Here is an 18,305-nt window from a genome sequence, read left to right as displayed (position 1 = left end):
GTAACCACTTTTACCAGAAGTTAGTGATAATAAGAGTTTTTCCTATTCTCTTCAATTTTCTCTCTGTTTTACATGATCCATGATAAGCTTCACATGTGACGTCTGATAATGCAATAAGACAATTTGAAGAGACAAACATAATGTCTTACACCTGGACGAATCGGTGTCAAAGGATCAATTTCTCTCTCAATGAGTCAATATCAAAGAAAAAGTATTCTAGGTGGACTAAGTACTAACAATCTACTAACCAAGCTTAATTACTAAAATAAAGAATACAGGCAGAAAATGAAAGTAAGCCATCTTTCTAAACTATAATCTTAAACATCCTTATTGCAAGGCCAACTAAAGTGTGCAACGAGTGGTAGCTGGGAAAATTGCTTTAGATGTTGTTCAAGCACTAATGCATTTAAGTGTGTTGCAGTTCATCAAGTTGCGTGGAAAATTCATATTTTGTTCAATTCCTCAAAAATGAACCCACCAACCTATTTAGACTAGTTATATCTTTAGCTAATATAACCAGTCCAAATATCTCTAATAACCTATGATTAATAGGTTATTTTTTTATATTTAAATTTTTTTTGTATAAATTTAGTGTGGCCATTGGAAAATTTTCCTAGTTTTACCACTGCATCCTAAGGGTTCATGACGGTATTGGTAATTTTTGCTATGTCATGTAGATCGGTTTTAGGTATTTCAAGTGAAATGATTAGTGACTCAAAACAATGTTCAGAAACCATGAATCCTAAGAGGAAATTTTTTGAATAGTGATGACGATTCTGGAGGGCGTAACTACTAAGGGAAGTGTTGGTAATAGTAGCTGAACCAGGAATTTGTCTTTGGGGGGCCAAGTTTAAAATGAGATCATAAATTTTTAATTTGTATATACTATATTTATATTATGTACAATGAAAAGTGTTATATTCACAATAAATTTTAGATGGTAGGTTGTTATTGGTTTTAATCTGAAACCACCATTAAAATTATTTTTTTACCCACCAACAACAACAAATAACAATCCACCGCCTAAAATTTATTATGAAAATATAGTTAAAATGTTGTGGACATGGCATTTTTCTATGTACAATAGTCTAAAATAGAGTTGAAATGTGAGCCATTTGATAGAGTTGAAATGTGCGGATATGAGCTGGACCCCAGTAAAAACCTCCAGGAATGGACTGCCTTTCTCTCACCTTTTCTTTGCGGACGATCTAGTCCTGTTTGCACATGCTAACCCGGGGAATTGTGTGGCCATCAGGGAAGTGCTTAATGATTTTTGTGCTAAATCAGGTCAAACTATTAGTGCAGCAAAGTCCCGCGTTTTTTTCTCCCCAAATGTGGACTCTGATCAGAAAGAAGCTATGTCCAATCTTCTCGGTTTTACCCCAACTGCTAATTTGGGGAAGTACTTGGGCTTTCCAATTAAGCACCCAGGCAACCGAAGGCAAGATTTTTCCTTTGTCTTAGATAGAGTTAAGAAAAAACTCTCTGGTTGGAAAGCAAACCTCTTATCCATGGCAGGCAGAATGGTGCTCATTCAATCCTCTTCCTCCACGATTCCGGCATATGTAATGCAAAGCAACCTTTTGCCAAGCAAGATCCTGGATGGGATTGACCGTGTGAATAGAAATTTCCTATGGGGGTCCACGGAGCAAGCTAGGAAAATGCATTGGGTAAATTGGAGTAAAGTCACAAAACCGAAAAATCTGGGAGGGCTGGGACTTCAAACAGCCAAAGGCAGAAACACAGCCCTTCTGGCTAAACTTAACTGGAGGCTGCACACAGAAGACAATGCTCAGTGGGCAAAAGTCCTAAAGATGAAGTATTGCACTAGGCAAAGAATAAATTCCAGAAATGCAGCGAGGCTGCCTTGCTCTCCCACTTGGAAAGGGCTAAGGAAAGGAGAAGTGGTGTTTAAGAAGGGAGTTAAATGGGTTCCTGGCCATGACAGCAAGCTTAACTTCTGGTACGATTGTTGGTTAGACCTTGGCCCCTTAAGGAATATCATACAAGGCCCTCTTCCTCGTGAGACTGACAATCTCAAAATTAGCGATGTTTGCGCTACAAGTGGCTGGAACTGGACCATTATGCCTTTCGAATTCCCTCCGGAAATTAAGGCCACTATCCAGGCTGTTCCTACTCCCATTTTTGCGAGAAGTGGGGATAAAATCGCGTGGAAATTCTCCCCTAAGGGTGATTTTGATGCTAGGAGTGCCTACCTCTTAGCTTCGGACTACCAGGACACTAATACCTTTGAGGGCTCCTGGATATGGAAGCTTAGCACCCTCCCTAAAATTCAAATGTTCATGTGGAAGTGTTTACATCAGGCTTTAGGTGTGAAAGATTGCTTGATAGCAAGAGGAATGCAGCTTGATGGCTTTTGCCCAATGTGCCATGCAGCAAATGAATCCATTATCCATGCGCTTCGAGACTGTAATGTGGTGAAATCAACATGGCACCAGCTGGGAATTCACAGTAACAATTCTATCTTCTTCTCTCAGGAAATCAAAGAGTGGTTAAGCACTAATGCCAAGTCAAAGCAGCTGTCTTCCTCCAATCATCCTCCCTGGAATGTTTTATTTCCTTTTGCCATTTGGCTTATTTGGCACCAACGAAATCAAATGGTCTTTAAGGGAAAAGGAGCAAATCCGCATTTGGCAAAGAATATCATCATGCAAGCCACGGAGTATGCTTTATGCGTCAATCGGCCTAAAAGGAATCAAGTTAGAATGGTTAGACAGATCAGATGGGAAAAGCCAAAGACAGGTTGGGTGAAGTTAAATACAGATGGGTCGGCTTCTAACTTATTGAAAATTGCGGGAAGTGGAGGATTGATTAGGGATGAGCAAGGGAACTGGATCGGTGGTTTTTCAAGAAATATTGGGCATACTAACAGCTTCTTAGCTGAGATTTGGGCGCTTCGGGATGGCCTTCAACTATGCCATCATATGAATATTCATGCTGTCATTGTTGAGTTGGATGCTAGAGCCTTAGTTGACGCTCTCAATAACCCTGTTTATGCTAATTCTGTTATTTCCCCTCTGTTTGAGGATTGTAAACAGCTGATCACTCACCTCCCCCAATGTCGTGTTAGACACATCTTTAGAGAAGCCAACATGTGTGCTGACAAACTCTCTAGAATAGGCCTTTTACAGTCTGAAGTTTTTGTTTCTTTTTCTAGTCCGCCTGTGGACTTGCTCCCTCTCATTGAGGCTGATAAATGTGGCTTGTACATGGACAGGGTGTGTCCTGAAAGTGCTCCTTTTGTTTAGTTTTTATTGAATATCCAGATTACCAAAAAAAAAAAAAAATAGTCTAAAATAGAATTATATATAAATGAAATTCTATGTCATTGAATGCATAAAAAAATAAAAAATAAAAAACATATAATCAAATAAGTAAATAACCAATCATATATTTTGGTCAAATTTATATTAATATATTATATTTATATGCTATATAATATAGTACAGGGGCGGAGCTACATGTATGAGTGGAAAATTTTAAAAATATTTTAATACTATATATAAATATTTAACGTTTTAATTATTAGCCTACAAAAATGGAACTCGACCCCCCAAATATTTGAGCTAGTCTAATGATGCTCTAAAAAAATTTGCCCAATTGATCTAGTAGTTATAGCTATTTTTTTTTTTTTCCTCACGTTTATTTTTTATTGTAAAATGTGTTTTTATGTCTGTTAAAATTTTGAATCATTCATGTCTTTGAATGCTTCATTAGTTCAATTGAAATTTTTTTTACTCACTTTGGTAGACAATTTGGTAATTTATATTAAAAATGAAAATATGGGGCCAGAGAACTTGTGACCTCGGCCTACTTTGCTTTAGGGCCTAAGGCCCGAGCCGAGGAGGGATATCGCCGAAGACATACAATGAAGGTCCAAATGGCCTAGAGATATAGCCGAGGATAATTCTATTCTCGGCATCCCAACGCGCTCCTGAAAGAAATGTGCAAGTACGGTATAGGAACAGTTTAAGGAAAAGCTGAACACCTCCACATTGATGGAGAAAAGACCCCTGGACAATATGGCAACACAGGACAAAGGAAATGCTGTCATTACTGCAATTAAATACTCTGCGCCAGACAGAGCAATGCTTTTCAGCTTTTACAACCACCCCTAACCACTTTGGGTATGGGCTGATGGGACAAGTATCAGCCCTGGAAAGCTGAACCTACACGTGGACGTTGGAGGAAGAGTAAAGGCTAATATAAAAAGAGAAGTAAGCAATCCAGAAAGGGGGGCTGGGAAAAAAGGCCAAGAACCAGAGCCTCCCAAGCCATGCCGAGGAGAAAGACTTCTTGAGCAAATATGGTTCACCTCTGTATGAGTACCATGACTAACCACCGTCCGGTGACCAAGGCCTAGCCTTTCAGCCCACGCTCTACAAATTATATTGTTTGGGCCCTTAACGTGTGAACCTAATACCATTTTGGGGTCATTACAAATTGAGTTTTTACAGAAAACTTTAAGGATTTCCTATAAAAGATACTAAAGTATATGTGTGCGTAGATGTATGTATTTGTGCATATTTATGAAAATTTGTATAAACTAATAAATTAGTATCATAAGTTAGTCTCCCCAAACAAAAATTTCTAGCTGTGCCCCGGATATAGTATATTTATCATTCTCCATTTTAATTAAAAAAAATGCTATATCCATAATATTTTCACAATATTTTCACCATAAATTTTAAGTGACCGGTTATTATTGGTTGTTACTAATAGAGAAATAATTAATTTTAATTGTGAATTTAAATTAGAACTAATAAAAAAATTAGAACCAATATCAACTTACTGACTATAATTTATTGTGAAAATATTATCCCATAGCACTTCTAAAAAAATTAAAGAATAATAGAATAAGAGAATGAAAGCCAATATGCCATGTACCTACCTGAGAGTAACTGAGATCACCTTTTTCTTTTCAAGTGTATAGTTTTAAAACCATAAACATGTGGTCCTCTTGGAATTAGAGCAAATTGTAAAGTATTTTTGGACTTAGAAATCTGTGAATCACTAAAAGGCTTTAGAAAACAAGTCCGTCAAAAAAGAAGAAATAGTTTCCTACTCCTAACATTTTCCCAAGACACAAATTTGAGACAAGAAACTGTCAAGCTCAAAAGTTACATTCTTATATATTCGCCGTGGCCCCTTCATCCATAACGTGGCTCTGCCATTGGTTGGTAAAAGGAAAATGTTTTTTTATTTTTTTTTAAAGAGAAGGGGAAAAGAATTCTTAAAACACCCACTTTAATACAATGTCAAAAATGTCTAGGATTGAGGGAGACAAAGAAGAAAAACATAAACATAAAGTGAAAGTATACGAAAATTAACGTAGTTTGACATCACAAGTCACAACCTACGTTCACAGCAGAAAACCCTAATCCTTGTTCCTTTTTTATTCCACATTTTTCACAATTGGTTTGACATCCTATATTTCCTTTTTATTCCATTTCATTTGGGCCAAATCCCTTCCATCAAAAATGGACTTGCTTTCTTTTTCCTTTATGTACTGACAACACTAGAAGATAGGCCCTGGCCCATCAAAGGTTTTGCATTGCCAAAAGCCCAAGAAGTATATTTCCTCTCACTGGCGCCAAGAATCGGAAAGGTGAAGGATAACACTCGGCCAGGGTTCCACGTGTCTGACCCAGAACTGTCCACGTAAGCTTTAACAGTGTTAAGATAATCCAACGGTTTTAACTATACCACAAAGCTAGAGCTTACTTGCTTAGCTCTCCTTAGCAACAATAAACACAGACTCACTTTCTTCTTCTTCTTGTGCAATGTTTCTCAAAGTCTATACAACAAATCTTGGATTTCAATCCAACCCAGTTCCCACATTCTCACCAATATTCAATCCAAGAACTCTCCCTTACAAAACTCCCAAGCTCTTTGAGTCTTCAAGTAGCCATAGAAATGTTTTTGTTTATAGGTCTAATGTTGTGGACAAGCAGCAACTAGTGTCATTCAATGAGCCTGAAAACAAGCTCATTGAAGCCCTTATCGGGATACAAGGCCGAGGCCGCTCTGCTTCTCCTCAGCAACTCAGTGTATAGTGTTTCTTTACACAATTCCAATCACCTTTTTCCTTGTTTATTTGAACTGAATTTAAGATAGTTACTGTGGTTACCAACTTTTGATTTTAATTTTTGATGATATGAGAGATTTTTGCAGGATGTTACGCGTGCCGTGCAAGTTCTAGAAGGTTTAGAAGGTGTGCCGGATCCGGTGAGTGGTCATTGTTCTGTTTTGTGGTACTAAATTGTAAGTGTCATTTCTGTTTTGTTTGTAGCACAATTGAGTTTGGAACAGTTAAAAGTGAGTTTTTCTTTTTTCTTTTTTTCTAGTGTTGCATTGTACAGGGATTCTTCATGTACTAAAGTTGGAAAACCAAAAAATGCTACTACAATAGTACTGATCAATTTGCATAGGAACTTGAGTTAGAAGTTGAAAATTTCCCAATGATCTCTCTATTGCTTTGAAATTTCTACCATATGCTCTAAAAACAGGCTGAAGCATTATTTTCTATCACTCAAGTTTATGAGGTGTGGAAAATGGTTAATCTTCTACTACTACATGTTTATTCCTTAGAATTGACTGTGCCTTGAACTTCTGCAGACAAACTCTAGTTTGATTGAAGGTCGATGGCAGTTAATGTTTACAACTAGACCTGGAACAGCATCTCCAATTCAGGTTCTTGCATTTTAGGTTTTTATGTTAGTTGTACCTAATTGTTCAGAATACGTTTCCAGTCCAACATAAAGTGTTCGTGAAAAAACCAATAGATTTGCAAGATTAAGTGCCCTATATTTTACTAGAGAGCAGAAGAGACTGGTTTTTCCTTATGAAAGGAACCTAATTCAAAAACATCTGAAGTTCTGAACTATCTCTTTTCTTATGAGTCATTCTTCTCAAGTACTAACTACTAATTAGAGGGTTAAAATGTGAGAATCACCGATATGAAATCAATATTTGTGCTCATGCTTTCTTTGTCATTGTAGAGAACATTTGTGGGGGTTGACTTCTTTAGTGTGTTTCAAGAGGTTTACCTTCGGACAAATGATCCACGTGTATCCAATATTGTAAGATTCTCTGATGCAATAGGTGAGCTAAAGGTGGAGGTATGACTTTAATTTTTTAACTGTCATATTTATTTATCTTGCTGAATTATATATGGCAAGGGTTCCTAGCCTTGCCTCTTCAGAAAAAATATGGCAATGTTATATTGTAGCTAGTCATGGGGAAAAAAATTGCAGTTTTGCAGTTTTTTTAACTCATTCTCAACAGTGATATGGATTATGTTCTCAAAACTCAATTGCATTCCCCTGCAATCATTTATATTCAAAATATTGTCATTTTCATTTGTACATAACTTGGCTTTCCTCTCTCTTACATCATGAATTATCTTCTGTTACATGCAGGCAGCAGCATCAATTAAGGATGGTAAACGAATACTTTTCCAGTTTGATCGAGCAGCCTTTTCTTTTAAATTTTTACCATTTAAAGTGCCATATCCAGTGCCATTTAGACTATTAGGAGATGAAGCAAAGGGTTGGTTAGACACGACATACTTGTCTCCTTCTGGAGACCTCCGTATCTCAAGAGGAAATAAGGTAAATGAGCACTTTATTAGTTCCTAGATCTCCTTCAGCACTAGTGCTGTTGTTGGCTTTACACTCCATAATCATAAAAATTTCTAAAACCTCCTTTCTATTTGATCTGCTAAGGATATCCAGCAATATCTCTGTAGTGCAGGGCACCACATTTGTGCTGCAAAAGAAAACTGAACCGAGGCAAAGATTACTGTCAACCATTTCCACCGGTAAAGGAGTTAGAGAGGTAAAATTGCCAATTCAACTTTTACATTACATGTCATTAAAAATGTTGCTTTGTTGCTGATTTGGTTTCATTTTGCCAACATTGCATTGCGTTTGCTATAACTTTGGCAGGCAATTGATGAGTTTATCTCCTCAAACCAGAATCTAACTGGAGGTCAAACAGAACTCCAAGAGGGTGAATGGCAAATGATTTGGAGTTCACAGGTAGTTTTCTAAAGATAACAGCATTTATTGCATATATTTAGTGACTGAACTAGAATGATATAAAAAAAATTATCTAAAGTAGTCTATACAATAAACAAAGTAGTCTATACAACGTTGATCATTTCACTAGAATGTGATCATAACTTAGATACTGGATTGAAATTCTGGCAAGAGGTAAGAATAGTAATTGAGAGAAGACATGGTGCAAATTTTAGGCTATAATTAAAAGTGAAGTGGCTATAATACTTTGTTTGAAGTAGTGAAGAAACTAATACAATTAGTCATCAAAATATGGTTCTAGATAAGAGTAACATCATCAAGAAATCATATCGCACACTCCAAATAGTTCAATAGGAATTTGTTGATGTTGGTTTGGGTGATTAAAAATCATGAATTGGTATAGACATGCTTGAAAATCATTATGTTTTTTTCTCAAAAGTTTCACTCTGGGGTACCTTATTTGTCATCATTTCTATCATGCAAACAGACCATCATCACACTATTCTGAGTTTGCTTTCCAGATAATTTATTTTGTGACACTCATTTAATTGATGCTTGCAAATCGATCCACTAACTCTGTGGTCATTACCCCTCCATTATATGAATCCATAACTTATATAGCAAACACCTTCTTTAATACTACCATAACTCAAACATCAACATAATTAAGCATCTTACCGAATTATCAGTGGGAGTGTGGTACTACTCATGGACACATAAAACCTTCATCCATGGGAGAATTATGACTTGGAAAACCTTAAGACTAGAACAACTAATTGCAAATACCATATATTTTCATTGGTAATTGGTGCACTAACTTTAGTTATTTTTACTAGTTTTTATTTCACCTTGTTTGTGTTGTCTATAAGCTACGCTCTCTGGCATTGCCTTTGAGATGACATAGGTAGAAACAATTGGCCACTGGGAGTGGTAACTAATGTTCTACTTCATCTAATTATTGTTAACTGAGAGACTAGTAGACGGACTTGATGGGTCCCTCTCTCTAACCAACTGCTACTACCTCCACCACCATGTTTGCACTCGTATGCAATGCATATATACAAATTGTCAGTTATGTAGCAGTACAAGCTCACGACAAGTCGATTTATTGGAGTGCAGTGTCTTGACTCCAAAATGAATCATGTTTATGGTATTTCAATAAGATACCAAGAAGAATAATGGTATTTCACTACAAGTCTTCTTGGTGAACTCATTTGCTGTCAGGAGCAGGCCTGTTGCCTTTAAACTGAAATCATTTTCATGCTATTTTTCACCCCCTTTCTTTCACTGAGCTGAACTCGACCCCTTGTAGGTAGAGACAGATAGTTGGCTGGAGAATGCTGGCAATGGTCTCATGGGCATACAGGTGAGTACTGGAAGAGAGCTGTCCTGTCCGTCAATTTACAAGTTATGCAATAGGATTTTCTTAAATTACTTCCTCAATCTTAACCAGATTATCAAGAAGAATGGACAAATAAAGTTTTTGGTTGGCATCTTGCTTGGTATCAAATTCTCCATGACTGGTAGATTTGTGTAAGTTTCTCACCGCTTCAATTTGGCTTTTATATTGATTGGCATGGGATAGGAAACTAGGTCAGATGAGAAACTCCACTGTAGAATTATTTGTTACTAGCTTAGTCGCACATAAGATTGAAAACTGATCTCAAAACTAAATTATAACTAAAATGTTTTGGCTAATAACCTTTAGATTATAGATATACAACCGGATTAGCAATAGTTCACGCCATGTTCAAACTGAAATACTAAATGTAACGACAACTTGTTAATTGCTGTCAAAAAAAGGTTTAAAATGGATCGATGCCTCTGAGGTATGTTTTCTAGGCTCAGGATCCTCTCCATTTGCCTTGAAATGGAAATGGTCTATTTCATGGTGAGGATTTTGTTTCCATGCATCTAAAGGTATACATAGAGTCTTGTCATTAAAAATCTCGTAACACCAAACAAGGAATGATAACTGATCTTAATAACATGACATTATGTTCATCTTTAAATTTATGAACCATCTTGAATGGTTTTGACTTTTGAGTTAATATGTTCATGCTGTCTCACATTGCAGGAAATCTGGCCACAGCAACAGCACATATGAAATCACAATGGATGATGCAGCAATAATCGGCGGTCAATTTGGATATCCTGTAGAGATGGAAAGCAAGTTTAACATGGAGCTTCTGTAAGGCCATCCATTCAACTGCCTTTTCTTTTTAGAGTAATTTATAAATTGCTGACTAACAAGAGGCTGAACTGAACTGAATTTCTGTTGCAGATATAGTGACGACAAGATCAGGATTACCCGGGGATACAACAATATTGTTTTTGTGCATTTAAGGATGGATGGATTGAAAAAGAAATAAAATATATGTTGAATTATTAACCAAAAGAAAATTTGTCTACAGTCTCGTTCACAAGTATTTCTACAGCTCTTCCTAAAAGTGGGGTGTCTTGGTTGTGAAGTTAGAAACAGGATGAACATGTTTGTTCTTGCTTCCTATGTCTAATCTAGGAGAAGAATTGTAACATATATATATATATTTATATTTATATATATATATATATATATATATATATATTTATGCACACAAGAGAAACCCACATACATGTATTTTTATACATCTATGTATGATTTGGTGACCCTTTTACAGGTCTGAATTTCTTAGTGAAAATATTGTAGCCGTTGCCCAAACTAGTGGACAACTACTGGGGAAGGTTGTAAGAGGCAAAGTATGGTTTGCTCACAAAGTAATCTCCAATCTCCATCACTTTTTCTTTCTTTTTTCACACCATCCTTTCCACGCAGAAAACAATAGTTGAATAAATGCATTTGGTTATTCTCACACTTCATTCTTTGTCACTTTGATGTTGAACAAATGGTATTTTGCAAGTTATTGTCAGTATCGAGAATAGGGAATCTTTGGAGCCTCGTGTAAGAAGAAACAAGAACTGATAAACAATTTGCTTGTCTTTCCCGCGGGCTACTAAAATTAGAATTTGCCATTTGAAAGTTTATAGATTATAAATTTTGTTATAAGCTACATCGTCCAGAAAGATCATTTAAGCTATAAACCTGACACAGTGGTACAGGAGAGTTTGGGTCAATAGGTCATTAGATTTGGATTTGAAAGTTTCGCATGAGTATTCTTTAAAAATTTTACTGTCATTTCGAATTTTTTACTTAATTTTGAATTTAATTTTTAAAATTCAAGGCCCTAAATCTCATTTGGACATACCATCCAAAAAAAAAAAAAAAAAATCTTATTTGGATAAGACACACCAAACAAGGTGTCAATAAGCAAAAAAATAAATAAAATAAAAAGTGTCGGTAAAACGAAGCTACAAATAGATAACTCAAAAGAGTGACAAACTGACAATTAAGTCGAGCAGTATATTTATAACCTCTTCTAAGAAGAGTAATGAACCACAAGCGATACAAGGATTTTACACACTCGTAATTCCAGGAAGGTGTGGAAAGTGTGAAAATTTTTAAATAAATAAATAAATAATAAAAATAAAAAAGATTGGAGAAAAATAAAATTAACTGTCTCATCCCCGCGTGCAGGACACAAAAATTAACCTGAATTCTTTAGCCTGAATGCAGCTTGAAGAATTTATCTTCTATTGATTTTCCTAGTCTCCCACCTTTTCCAGAGTCAAGGGGTAGTAGTGCCTTGTGAGATCAGGTAACAAGCTTCCATCTACTTCTAGCTCCAAAATTTCAGGCATCCACACATGAGGATTTTTTTCTTTTGACTAGTATCAACACATGAGGATGTTAAAGAATGATTCAACTCCTGAATCCAGGGACCAAAATGAAACAAAGTTTAAGAAGTATGTACTCATATTATTAGAGACCAATACTTACTAAAAACTCAGGTGTATACCCAAGATACAACAACATAACCCGACTCCTAATATAGAAGTCAGGACAAAAGCCTGTTAATGATCTAAAACAAAGATCCTAAATTCGTAATATTAAGTAGAGGCAGCCATGGGAGAAAGTATTCAAAGTAGCCAACAATACGACCTAAAGAGACAGGAAACAGAACATATGAGGTTTAAACTTTAAAGCATGTTCTTTCAACAGTTGCAATTACCAGTTCTAGTAGGTTCATCATGAAAGGAAAAATACAATTTTCTATAGACTAAAATTAGAAAAGAAAAGAAAAGGCAATTAAGGAAGCATTATGTGTACTAAAAAAAGAAGGGAGCTGCACACCAGCTGGTCTAAGAAGCATCTGTGAAGAGACTTACAAGAAGCAGTATTACATGACAATGTGGAAATTCATTCTCACTGAACTAGCAAGCGTACCAGGACAAAAGGATATATTTTCACCTACACTCTTTAACATCAACTCAATACATAATTCCACATTAGACAGTAAATAAATTTAAACAAAAAAAAAGAAGAAGCAAAACCAATATTTTTATCTGCTGCTTTTCATACCAAAAATATTTCTAGTACATTCAACTGAAGGAACAAACAAAAACAAAACAAAAGAATTAATAGCACAAAAGACCTGTACTCTGCTCAATTGGCTGCATGTATTTTTCATGAACTCAACAATCCCCACTGATCCTTAGCAAGGCCTTACCATCTGTTCCACAGTGCCATGCAACTCATTACTGGTAATGTTCCGAGATTAGTAACTAAATTTGATAGTGTAATGATGATTAATGTTCACATACTTCCTTTTTTATAAACATGTACTAATGCTTGCACACTGCTGTAATTGATAGATAGAAGAGCAGAAAGATGAAAGCAGACAGTCTCAAATCCACTATGAGCAATTTATATCTATTGATATGTACTCAAAAGAGGCACTAACTGCAGGGAAGGAGGAATTTGGTATAATCATTTTCAACATGAATCCTAAGTTGAGATTTGAGAACATACCATTAACCATATACTTGGAATTTGAGAAACCATCTAAACTGACTCGCCTCCTCATCATCATGCCATGCACCTTAAATAAGTTAAGGCACTAACCAATTTGAAAACTAATAAAAGTAAACCAACTATATTCTCATATAGATATGTTACTTTAGATGAAAAGTCATCACAATATCGTGGTCTCAACTAACATTATACTTCACATTTCACCCACCAAAACTCAAACTTAGTGCTAGAAATGCAAGGTTTGGTTGGTAAAAACACTTGGAAACATTAGCATTTAAGCAGTTTAGTACACCAAACACTAAGTATAAAAGTAAGACAGTCAAAATGATCTCTAGATCTCACATCCTTTACATCAACTCAAACTTTGAAGAGACAAAAATGAAAGAGCAAATGTATATAAATTTATGAAGAAAATAATGGGGAAGATTCCTCATACAGCAACCTGCTTCAACCACAAACAACAATGATCCAATGAGTTAATGTTTCACAGCACTCCCTATGTTAGGAAGAACTTGTAACACTCCCTGAGTTAGGGAGAACTTGTAACCATATCAAGTCTCTCCACCTGCACCAAACCTCAAACTCAGAGAGAAAAAGATTCAGGATTTTTTTTTTCTGATATGTAATAAAAAGATTAAATAATACCTTCTCTGTCCCAAATTTGTTTGTCCTATTTAGAAAATCTAACTTTTTTTTTTTTTTGATAAGTACAAAATATAACTTTTTCACAAAGTACCATTTAATACATTTTCTTTTAATTAGAACGTACAAGTTTACAAAACCACCCTCATTAATTTAAAGTCTAGAAAAATAATGGTATTGACTTAAAATAAACCAAAGGGTAAGTTAGGAATTTTATTTACTGACTTTCAAAGAGGACTACAATTTGGGATATCCCAAAATGAAACAAAGGACCAACAAATTGGGACGGAATCTATAGCGGGAGTAATTTAACAAGATTAACTTACTATCTCTTTGCTAGTTAACCATTCATCCTTGATAGATATATTCAGTTCAAAAAACTAAAAGCAAAGGTGTTGATTGGACCATACCAAGGATTTCATCTAACAAAGTTGTATTCATGTATGCTTTTGTACTTGTTTCTGTCTTTTTTCTTTCATTAAAAATAGAAAACCAGGCGGAGTAGTCCCTGTGCATAAAAGTATACAAAGATAAACCAATGGAAATTGCCTCCGTGTGCCTCTAGATGTCTCTTCATGTGAGGCTTCACTATAACTGTATAGTGTACACTGTACAGTGTAAAAAAATTAAATTAAAGAATTCAATACTAATTGTTCAATAAATATTGTTGTAGCAAACAGCAAGTTATCAGCATTATAAATAAATTATATCAACCATAGGTAACAACACACTATTACATAACATTTTCATCAATAATAAAATATGTGGAAGGCCTTTGGACTCTATTGCTTATCAGCAAATTCAAATAAACTCACATTATGAGCCAATAGGACAGGCGATCAAATCAACTTCTTGCAATATCCTGCACAAAGACAATAATAATCAAAATGACATGTAAAAACAGAAAATGACCAAGAACTCCAAAACATCTGAAGCTGGTCCTCTGTCTTTTAATCTGAAATTGAGTTCCTCAACCTATCCCTCAAAAATAGAAAAACTACAGTTAATGATCCACTTCTTTCACAAATAATTTAAGTTTACCAACTAGCAAACCCACTCCCACCAGCCAACCATATCCTTTGGCAAAATTTACTAAAGGGCCAGTACTAATACAGTACTTAACTTTCAAGTACAATCTTCAGCTTTTAACTGGTTATAATTGCCACGAATGCCAAGATGTTGGACAGCAAAGTTCCTCATGCTTCGACCACCAACCAGGCTAGAAAACCTTTCAAGGAATAACAGTAAGATCCTCCCTTAACAGATAGTAGGCAGCAATTTGATTGGGCACACTTATAAAAGTAATCAAACAGAAGAAATAACAATACAGAAAACCAAAAACAGCAGCCTGCACCATGGATATTTATAGTAAAACAAGAAGCAAATATACTAAAAAGGTCAAGTACATAACAGCCATTAGATTTACCATACAAATTCACAGGTTCTTTCCAAAATCAAAGGTAACAAAATGCAATACAGATATATGCCTTGCACCTAAGGAAAAACAAAAACAAACTAAGAAAGCTAGAACCTAAGCAACCCTACAGATATTATTGTTTCAAATGATTGCAGCATGTAGAGAACAATGCCAGTCTCTTTTTGTCAGGCCAACAAAACATATGAGGATAGACCAATAACTACACCTACTTAGATCTCATGTATCCATATGTTGCCAAAACGACGACAAGTGATATGATATGTTCCCGAGAAATATCTGTTCAGAGAAGCTACTTACATTAACGCGGGACAGATCAGTCACCGTCGCCAATGCTTTTCTCTGAGCACACATTCCCCAGTTCCTCATTCATAGACACGTCCTTCCCTGCAATCCCACCATCTTGTACAAACTCTTTCCTTTCTGTGATCTCATCTTCCCTTGCCACATTCACTTCATTTGTTACAAATTCGCTCCTTCCTTCTTCATTCTTGGCCTCAGTCCTCATTTCCTCATCCATTACCACATTGTCCTTCACGATTTCTTCACCCTTGGACTCATTTTTCTCTGCAATCACTTCTTTTACTACAAGTCCATCTCTTTCCTCTCCAAACTTTTCTTCCCGTAAAAACTCCCCCATACAAACATCTCCAACACATTCATTATCGGAAGCCCCATCATTCTCATCAACATTCCTTCTCCCTCTACTCCCCGACCCATATTCCCCATTATTCTCGCAACCCAGCATAGCCGTGGCCGGGGCATCCAACCCGCCTTCACTATCATTCTCAGACCCATTCTCCACCACCTCCTCATTCACATCCTCTGCCACCACATGGCTCTGCCTCTCCAGAAACTGCAACCTCCTCCTCAAGTCCCCCATCTCCCTCTCCATCAAAAACAACCTCTCCTTCAACGTCAAATTCTCCTCCTCCAACTGCGCAATATGCGAATCCTGATCATCCACCCTATTCTCCAACACGTTATTATACTCAACCCCACTGTAATTCGGGTAAATCATCTCAAACCGGCTCAAATCATGGTCCAACCTCCTCTCCACCTCCACATGCTCCTCCACATCACTCTCACTCGACCCACCATTCTCATCTTCCTCCTCCTCCACCAACTCATGCTCGTGACCCGGCGAACGCAGCCTAATCAACCCTTTCATCGACCCATAACCATCCACACCCCACTCCTCCTTCGCCATATCCCCCAAAATCTCCCTCGAAGGCGAGAATATCGGCGTCGGCAGCACCGCCGGCGTAACCGGACACGGCGACACCAAATCAGCTATCCCACCAGCTTTCTTAGCCCTAATTATAAACGAAGTGGTGTTCCTCGGCGCATAAGGCGCAAACCTATTGTTCTTACCAATATTGCCGTTGTTATTATTATTAGTGTTATTGAATTTCTTCTTCTGGTAAAATTTTCGAGCTTTTAACCTATTCTGAGACTGCAATTCGTGAAGAGCCGGTGGCTTATAACCTCCGGCTCCGACTATTCCACCACCAATATTACTGGGACCACCACTCACCGCTGGTTTAAAGTCTTTGCGCTTATCGCCGTTGACGTTCTTTCCCTTCCAATTGCTCCGTCCGAGCTTCGACGACGGTTTCAACGAGTTCGCCGCTGTAGCGTAGTTCACCTTCGAAACTTGTTGCTGCTGAGACCACACCTTGTTGCTATTGCCGATGTTGAAACTACGGTTCAGGTTCGGGTTCAGCATCGGAAGTGGCTGTTGTGGATTCGGCTGGCTCTTCATCATCATCATCTGCGACTGGCTCAACGCCTGTGACTGAGCGATCAACGGCGGCTGGCTGAGAATCTGCGGCGGAGGCGGAGGCTGTTGAGCCATCATCGGAATCTGCGGAGGCTTTTGACTCATCATTTTAGCCTGATCGTTCATCGTTTATTTAAAAACCCTAAAAGAGAAAAAACGAAACCCTAGAAATTCCGTGTTTCTCTATCAATCGGAGATCGGAAAGTATCAGATCGAGAAATTTTTTTTCTTGGAAGTTAATTTTCTGGTTCAATCGGAAATGGAGACAAACCGAACAGAGATCGAAACTGTTAGTAATTTCAGATTCTGATCTTTTAAGAACTCGCCGAAGCGTGTGTTTAGGTGTTTGTTTTCAAAGAAAATTTTTTTAATTTCCTCAGAAAATTATAGTTTCTCTCTTTCTCTCTCTAACTTTTTTTTTTCTCTCTCTCTCTCTCTCTAGAAATCTTGAGAAGAAAAATCTTTTCTTTTTAGTTGATCGTTGATTTTCTTTGACGGACGGTTTTCTGAGTGCGCGTGAGAACGATAATGCTGTATTTATAGGTAGGGAAGGGGTGAGATGGACAGTTGGTTCGGGAGATTAGGAATGGACGGCTGTGATGGAAGATTCGTGTCGGCCATGTGTCATTGAAAACTTGAATGTCAAGATTTGGAATAAGTCTTTATTTGGGGGAGGAAGAAGAAATTAGCTTGGAAGTTTACAACTTGGCCCCTTTATGTTTTGCTAATTCTTCAAATCCCCTCTCTTCTTTTTGAAATTATTTTTTGCCCCTCGAGTTGTTTACCATCAATGCCCTTTGATGAAATAGTATGTCATGTAATGATTAGGTTATAATAGTTTTAGATTTAAAACTATAGTAATGTTATCGTTACAAACTATTTTATAACATTTTTACAAACTATTAATGTGATTAATTTTTATTGATTCTCATCTGAACTCAAAATAAACATCACTTTTTTGCTTACCAATAACTATTTACTACATCATCATTTTATAAAAAAAATTGTAAAATAGTTTGTATTTCTAACATTTTTTTAAAACCTATAATACCCTTCTAAAATAAGGGGGGGAAAACTAACGCTAGCTTTATTATGACACTATTTACCATTAAACTAAAACAATAATTTGTTTTCTTTTTTATATGAACTAATGTCATTTATTTGATGAAAAGATTTTATCAATTAAGTTAACTAGCTGATATCCCGTGCGATACACAGTGCATTTTCAAAAATATTGTGAAAAATTATCTTTAACTAATTGGGTTCATCAATACTATTATTTTTAGTTACTATAGTCACGAGTAATCAACGAAGTTTGCTAGTAAAACTAAATTTAAACTAAACCATAGTCTCTAGTCATATTTTCAATTCCAAAACTGGGTATGCTTTGTTATATTGTGTAAGAAGGGGATGGAGACAAATACATTTACAATGTTTGAGAAATTATAGACATCAACATAAAATAAAAGA

The 18,305-nt window shown here is 36.4% G+C and overlaps 2 protein-coding genes across 7 annotated transcripts; one reads left to right on the top strand and one right to left on the bottom strand.

Annotated features, from left to right (window-relative positions):
* The first annotated feature begins 5,744 nt into the window (after positions 1-5,744).
* LOC115977727 (probable plastid-lipid-associated protein 12, chloroplastic) lies at positions 5,745-10,658 on the top strand. Of its 2 annotated transcripts, none has more exons than XM_031099752.1 (11): positions 5,745-6,071; positions 6,196-6,249; positions 6,640-6,714; positions 7,023-7,142; positions 7,443-7,634; positions 7,777-7,860; positions 8,001-8,063; positions 9,376-9,429; positions 9,517-9,596; positions 10,141-10,254; positions 10,348-10,658. In XM_031099752.1, exons 1-11 carry the CDS (start codon positions 5,805-5,807, stop codon positions 10,433-10,435), a joined length of 1,191 nt encoding a protein of 396 aa, XP_030955612.1. In that variant the 5' UTR covers positions 5,745-5,804; the 3' UTR covers positions 10,436-10,658. The 2 variants fall into 2 exon arrangements, with proteins under 2 accessions (XP_030955612.1, XP_030955607.1); XM_031099747.1 differs by having other exon boundaries at positions 7,971-8,063.
* Positions 10,659-11,422: 764 nt separating this feature from the next.
* On the bottom strand, positions 11,423-17,327 carry LOC115977708. 5 transcript variants are annotated; one of them, XR_004088595.1, is made up of 4 exons: positions 15,353-17,327; positions 12,973-14,845; positions 12,596-12,673; positions 11,423-11,869 (listed from the first exon to the last, which is right to left on the bottom strand). XR_004088595.1 is itself a non-coding variant. In XM_031099736.1 (2 exons), the coding sequence occupies exon 1, from the start codon at positions 16,959-16,961 to the stop codon at positions 15,369-15,371; it is 1,593 nt and encodes a 530-aa protein (XP_030955596.1). In that variant the 5' UTR covers positions 16,962-17,327; the 3' UTR covers positions 11,423-14,845; positions 15,353-15,368. The 5 variants fall into 5 exon arrangements, 2 of the variants coding, with proteins under 2 accessions (XP_030955596.1, XP_030955600.1); XR_004088592.1 differs by having other exon boundaries at positions 12,596-14,845; XR_004088593.1 differs by having other exon boundaries at positions 11,423-12,673.
* Positions 17,328-18,305: the final 978 nt, after the last annotated feature.

This window comes from Quercus lobata, chromosome 1 (genome assembly GCF_001633185.2).
Source record: "Quercus lobata isolate SW786 chromosome 1, ValleyOak3.0 Primary Assembly, whole genome shotgun sequence".
Lineage (NCBI taxonomy): Eukaryota > Viridiplantae > Streptophyta > Magnoliopsida > Fagales > Fagaceae > Quercus > Quercus lobata.
This window is presented reverse-complemented; position numbering and strand designations above follow the sequence as displayed.